At 36.8% G+C, this 7414-nt stretch overlaps 1 protein-coding gene across 1 annotated transcript in view; it reads left to right on the forward strand.

Annotated features, from left to right (window-relative positions):
- The first annotated feature begins 4850 nt into the window (after positions 1–4850).
- Positions 4851–7414, forward strand: part of LOC103999744 (CASP-like protein 4B4) — a 2568-nt gene continuing 4 nt past the window's right edge. Inside the window, exons 1-3 of the mRNA XM_018819456.2 lie at positions 4851–5159; positions 5254–5389; positions 7108–7414. The exon at positions 7108–7414 is cut by the window's right edge and continues 4 nt beyond it. Of these exons, the coding sequence (XP_018675001.2) occupies positions 4921–5159; positions 5254–5389; positions 7108–7293 (561 nt within the window). The 5' untranslated portion in view covers positions 4851–4920 and the 3' untranslated portion in view covers positions 7294–7414. The remainder of the gene's footprint in view (positions 5160–5253; positions 5390–7107) is intronic.

Below are 7414 nucleotides of genomic sequence, written 5' to 3' on the forward strand. Positions count from 1 at the left end.
CTATGTGTGCATCGACGCATCTTCATGCCTTATCCTTCATCTCATCTTCATCGATTCCCCTAGCGTCTCGTCGCATCTCCATGCATCGCGATCGCCCATCTCAGTCTCGTGGGTCCCATTGTCACCTCCACGCTCCTGCTGCACCTCCTCATGCGATTATAACATAATCATAGACACGTATGCCCAATAATAAATGAGAAACAAAATGGAGGCTCACAAACTTAAATAATAATAATAATCACATCATATATACAAACATCACACAGTCCATAATCATTCGTCTACATCACACATCACATATACACATCACCATATAGGACTATTAGATAATAATAATTAATTAAATAATTTAATTAATTATATATAGTATTTTAGGAACCCTACCATAGGGTGCCCCACATGGCAGGAAGTCCCCTATGCGATTAGAAAACCTTAGCCACTAGGGACTCCCCTATGGCTAGGAATCCTAGACCACAGGGCTCTTATGTAGCCAGGAAACCTTGGCTACAAGACAACCATGGGTGGCCAGAAAACCTTGGCCGCTAGCTTCCCCATGCAGCCAGGAATCTTGGCCGTAAATGTCTCCTAGGCGGTTAGGAAACCCTAGCCGCTAGAGGTGCCTCTTGCAGCTAGAAATCCCCAGCTGCAGGGGCTCTACCCTAGTCAAGCCGAGAATAGCATGGTTGCTCTCAGCCTGCTACAGGTGACTAGGCCAAGAGCTCCCTTGAGAGCTCTCGGCCAAGGCTGCTTTGGCCAAACTATAGGGCAGCAACAGTTGCTGCCCTTTTTTGCCCTTTTGCATCAATTGTTTTGATGTCAAAAGAAATCCCTTAAATACCTCTCAATAGCAAGAAAAAGAGTCTGGTCCATATTTTAAAACTATGACAAAAATCACAACAATCGTGCAAAAATAATTCTACGCAATTCAACACAATACACGCAGTTTAAAAGTCAATCTTTCATATGAATAACTTAGCTTTGATACCACTATTGGGAAACTTGGGGTAGCATCACATGCACAGTGGAAGAACAAAAAATAAAAATCTCAGATTTTTTATAAAAAAGTTTCTCATCATCGTGCAAAGATTGGTGCGCAAAAACCTATAAAATCGAAAACTATGCATATATAAAAGATATGTTATCTAGGGAAATCATATATCCTTGAAAACTTATATACCTATGGGAGGGGATGAAGGAGATCAACTGTCATCCTCTTTAGCGGTGATCTACATGGTAGATGTGGCAAAGACACTCCTCAAATCACTACATGATCTTTCTCTCTAAATGCACCACATGATCAAGAAGGGGTCGACCCTTCTTGCTATTCACACGCCCCTTAACTAGGGCTATCTATTGGGTACTGGATCTTCATCAACTACCCAAGCCTCTTAGATTAGTAGATTTCTACCCAATAATCTCTCATCAGCTCTTATTGGATCTTATCCACAAGATCCAATAATTCAAGGGCTTATTGGATATCCAATAAGATAGGGGCTCTAGTGGATATCCTATATCTGAACCTCTACTCGTCACAACACTTATCATATGTGTATGACCCTCTAGGCCCAATATCGAGTTGGTCATGAGTTATATCTATTAGAATTTATTCCGACTCAATGAATTATTATCTCAATAAATCTCAATAATAATTCACTTGACTTATTGATTATGGATGTACTAGGCCACTACGCCACAATCCTCGGATGATATAGGAGAATTCAATCCACTAAATCTATTTGTCCTCAATTATTGTGTATCTATAGTCCATCATCTATCTAATATCCCAAATACAATATACAGTTTCTACTTGACTCTCGCTCTAATTGGATTCTCCTAAAGAACTCTTTCTCTCTCAATCCTAATCACCATAGCTAGGGATCTGTATGAGCAAGAATACATAGGATATTTCTTTTATGACACCGAGAGCAGATGATCCTCTATCGACACTCAATTGTCCTCGTAAGGTTGGCTACAACTCTTGATGATTGGTTGTGCTAGATTTGAAACTTTTAGGCCTATAAGTCTAGTGTCAAAGAGTGGAGTACTTATATAGGATATCCTTGATATCTTAAGTCTAACGACCAAATACACAATTGGGATGATAAAATCATTATCTGACAATGAAGTATCAACAACTATCTAGCATTCCTTGAGCAAATCGATCAGTAAACTAATTCTTCAATGAGCACCTGCATTGAACCCCTAGTGTCCCCACACGAGTAGCTATAAGACCAACCATCTCCATCATATAGACGGTTATATAGCATACCAATCTATCCGGTTATCTTGATATTTTTCTCGAGTAACTTATGACTGAGATTATTTAGTGTCTGTATTTAAAGATGAATTGATCTTATTATTATGATTTTATCACGATCTGATTCTCATTGCATAGATCCATAAACATCACAATATATACAACAGACATCATAAAATAAAAAAAAATAAATAATAAATAAAAAGAGTACGTAGCATATATATAATCACTCACGTGATTGATTTACAGGATAGCTATGGCTAACAAATAAATTATTAAGTCATATGTATAAAAGACCTTGATGATACCACATTCGTGAGACTTTAAAATAATCATTATTCTCTTGCTAAGAGAGCACATTGGTCGAGAAAGGGCCTTCCAAAATGAGGAATGTAGTGATAGACACTCGAAGAAAAAAAGGCTTAAGGGTGATGGCCAATAGTTTTTGAAGTCCTATATCAAAGGACTTCTTTGGGTGTGGGAACTCCAAGTGGATGTGACGATGGACGGCCAAGGAATGGAATACGCAACAAATGGTAATGTATAGTACAACTCAAGAGGAATACAACTCAAGAGGAATGACTAGATCTATCAGACATTTACTCCAATAAAAAAAAAAACTCCTACAAGAAAACACTTTCTACATTATAGAAGTGCATTGCTAAAGAGTGTATCTTAAGGAGGAAGGCAAATTTTTCTCATAACATTAGTCTCCTCAACTTTTGAACGAAACTAAGTATCTCATTCTCTTGGATATTTAACAAAGTAGCTTGTACACTCTTAAAGTTCCTACAAAGGGTACTTAGAAGAAGAAGATAACAATTTTTAAATTTTTACTAGTAATGATCGATTCTACTTAAAATAGTTTATGAACTTATTTGGAGTGATTGCTAGTCAAATATGAAACTATTGGGCAAATTTTGTAAATGAGAATGCCTTCAAATTTTTATATTATATGTAAGATTGTGCTCGTTAAAGCTCTAACAAGTATGTATTTAATACAAATATTCTAAAGGACTAGCAAGTAACAATGAAAGTAATCTTACTTCATTGAAACCAGATAAGATCATTATAACTTAATTGACCCTATATTAGAGCCATTGATAAGTTAAAGATTGATACCATTCAATTATTATGTCAATAGACTAGCGAGGTAAGCGAGGAGTTGGAGCGTTTATAAATTGTTCGACAAGAATATTAAAAGCATAAGTGAAAGAGAATATCATTGACGGAAGACTCATATTAGCAAGTGGTACTTGAGTATTGGAACTTTGTGCGCAACAAAGTAACCTTGGTATCCTTTCTCGTGCAATAGTTTTGACCATGCAAAATACATCCATTTCACTTGTCAAAAAAAATATTTTCTTGATTATGCTTGGATGATAGTTATGCTTTGGTATTGCAACAAGCGTTTTATTCACTAATCTTTCTCTTCTATAGGTCTTTATCGGATGAAGAGACTAACCTTTTGTAGATAAAATAGATTAGCACTTTCTAAATAAAAGAGGCTAATCCTTTATCGATAATATGTCTTAGACAAAATCAACTAACTTCATCGCATGCCTAGGGCGTAAAGGTATTTAAAACTTCAACACATCCAAGATAACAAAAATTTGAAGCGCTCGACATAGGCAACCAAATTCAGAACATCTCTCTTACGCATGATGGATCTTTCCATTGTAAAAAAAAAAAAACACTACTTAATCATTAGGAATAGTGATCAAGGTCTTTAAATGAATATTATTTTCGATCAATCAGAACGTCACACTTAAAAATCAATCAATACCTATTAGACATTAAACATCAACTATCAAAGATGACAAAGGCCTTTGGACATGCTACCTCAAAGAATATTCTCTCATTAAATTTGTAATTATATGGTTGACACTATATAAATTTTAGGTATTTCTATAATCCTAACTTACAAAAGAAAATAATGACTTTCTTAAAGAATTTTAATGTCCTCAACGAATAAATGAGTACACACTGGATCGCTAGAGAGATTTTTGCATATGCACACTCAGTATAATCTTCGATTGAAACAAAATATGGGATACATGTATTTTCTAACTTTAAGTGAAATAAGATAGATCGGATCAATTTCACCAAGTGAAATTAGCGACCAAATTTGATCGTATCAAATTAGTAGGCATCCAATACGATAACATTAATATATCTAAAATTTTGATTCAGGGGATATTATCATTATTTAGTACCAAAAAATAATTTTATTAAATAAAAAATAATAATCTTGTTAATTAATATGGTCAAGTTCGACTAATAATTGAATATGATACGTTCACTAATACCTAATATTCTGGGTTGGATTGCTTATTGGATTCATATAGAACCAATCCGATACCATTGTATAGATCCAAAATTTTTATTCAGGAGTTATTACCAAAAAAATATTTCTTCTGATTATTTATATTTTAATTTGGAAGCTTAACTATTTCCAAAAAAAATAATTTGTAATTTTATTTGGGCATTTGCTGTTTTGGTTTTCCGATACTATTATAGACTTATATCCAAAAAATTCCTATATAGTTAGTTCTTTATATGTGCCCGCCATCGCTTTCGCCGTTTACCGTCCCTCGCCGCGCTCCCCGCCCTCTCTAACTCTGGTAGCTCACGGCGACGCCGACGGTAACCACCCCACACCAATGGCTCCATCCACGGAGATCGACCCCGAGAACGCCTCGACGAGCGCCGCGCCTTCCGCTACCAACCCCGCCGCGGTGGCGTTGGCATTGTTAGCCTGGTGGAGGGGGAAGGGCCTGTTGGAAAGGAGCGCTGTGGTGCTCCGTCCCCTCGCTCTCGTCTTCTCGCTCCTCGCCTTCATAGTCTGTGCCTCCAACAGGCACGGCGACTGGAAGAACTTCGAGCGCTACGAGGAGTACAGGTGCCGCTTCCGACCTGGCCCATCTCGGACGGGGTCGGCCTGGGTTTATGGTTTCGTGTTGAACTGATAGGAGCTGGGTTTCTTGGTGTTGCAGGTACCTGTTGGCGATCTCCATACTCGCGTTCTTGTACTCGGTTTTTCAGGTGTCGAAGCCGGCGTACCGTTTCAGCACCGGCATTGATTTGGTGCCCAAAAACTATTCGGGAATCGTCGATTTCGCCGGAGATCAGGTTGGTGGTTCTATTCCTATTCGATAGAACAAGTCATTTATGGTTTGGAATTAGGAATTCTTTCTTTCTTATACTGGAAAATCCCTCCTGAATCTTATTGAACCAAACCTACTATTATCTACACTCATATAATTGATTGAACTGCTTATACGATTCAATGTCATTCGTGAATTAAAGGGAAAACAATAATTAAATTTATGAAATCTATATGACTCCTACCCATCTTTGACTAGATCAGGTTATATAAATTGGTTGTGGAATTTTAAAACAAATATGCATGCAAGGCCTTGGAATTTTGGTTGGAGGTTTGAAGTGATATGTATGAATCAATGTCTACAAGCCGATGGTTAAGACTGTGGATGAGTTTCTTTACATATTGCGGACACAAGAATCACAAAACAGGCCCGCTGTTCTTTGTATATTTGATTTTAGTTTTGAAAGTGGAAAGACACAACATCACTCTAATAAGCTATTTTTATTTTATAGAAAAAGAACCAAAACACTCTAATAGGGTGTTTGCAAGCTCCCTGTATAATTCTTTTGTAGCCTTATGTTTTCTTATGTAAGAAACTCATTCTAATTCTTTGGTAATTTCAGTATCGGAACTGCAAACTTTCCACCAATCAAATGATTCTTAGTTGTTCTTATTGTACCAAAGGAAGAATGAATGTGATACATGGGAGGATGAATGATCGAATGACTTTTTTTGTACAGATATAAATGCATGGATGAATAAATTGCTTAATTATTTGTCAAAGCAATCAATAGGAAACATCTTATTTAGATAATAACATTCTGTGGGATCCCTAGATACCATCGTTAATAATTCCCTGCAATCAATCCTCAATTGGAAAACCTTTGGTAGACCAAGTCTGCCACACGTGGTAAATCTAGCCAATAGGGTTTCAGAAACAATGAAAGACAGGTCCTTGGATTTTTGCCAAGTCTATATTTATGGTTTAGATCCAAGTCGTACATGCTAGTCTTGATCCATCGAACAATCATTACAGAGTAGGAAATCAGGTTTGTCATGCGCGCGCACACAAAAATTGAAATGCAATTTGGGCTTATGAAGGGCTTAGAGGCCAATTTTTTTTTTTTTTCAAATTAAAACCCTTGAGATTTCACATACCGTGAATCCTCAAAATCTAATTTTGACGAATTCATAAAACTCATCTTTCCGCTATGCCCGTGCCAGATAGGAGAGAACAAGTTTTGACAATTAGATATGGGATGGTTTGTTCCTTCCTGATGACAAGCTATTGTGTAAGTTTATGGAAGTTTTGCAAGTGAAAATGTCACTATAATGCCTTTTGTTGACTATGTTACTTGTATGTTTTATATATCATGTTTGGTGTTCTTATTTTCTTTATACATGTGGGTTGCTAGTTTGATGGATTTACGATTTCTTATGTAAGAGAACTAATAGTTAAACTGAAGATGATCTTCTGAAGTTTTCATTGTAAGACGATGAGGTGTCGGAAAAAACATTTAGTTTGATTTAGTAGTGCACCAAACACATTCTCAGAGTAATTGTGTTTCCTTAAAGATTAAGACTGCATCCCGAATTAGATGAACACGGTCAAATAGTGAGCGCACAGCCAAGAATCTCTGAAAAATTTTCTACCTAGCATCATGACAAACAGTAGTAAACTTATTTTAGTGTGTCACTCCTGTTTTATTTGAGATTCTATAACTAGGACATATTGTTTTATTAGGTGACGGCATACCTGTTGATCTCGGCACTGTCTGCGGCAATTCCCGTTACTAATAGCATGAGAGGAGGAGCAGATAACATATTTACGGATGCTTCGTGTGCTTCGATTATCTTGGCCTTCTTTGCATTTGTGTCGATCGCACTATCTGCTTTGATATCTGGGTTCAAGCTCTCTAAACAAATCTAACCATAGACATACTCCCTTGATGTGAACATCCTTGTAGTCCCTTGTGCTTGTGTCATATGTTTCTCATGGAGTGCCACACATGACGCTTCATTCTATCACCAGTGTGTAATTATTTAAAGAT

Source organism: Musa acuminata, unplaced genomic scaffold (genome assembly GCF_036884655.1).
Source record: "Musa acuminata AAA Group cultivar baxijiao unplaced genomic scaffold, Cavendish_Baxijiao_AAA HiC_scaffold_1138, whole genome shotgun sequence".
In the NCBI taxonomy this organism is placed as follows: Eukaryota; Viridiplantae; Streptophyta; class Magnoliopsida; order Zingiberales; family Musaceae; genus Musa; species Musa acuminata.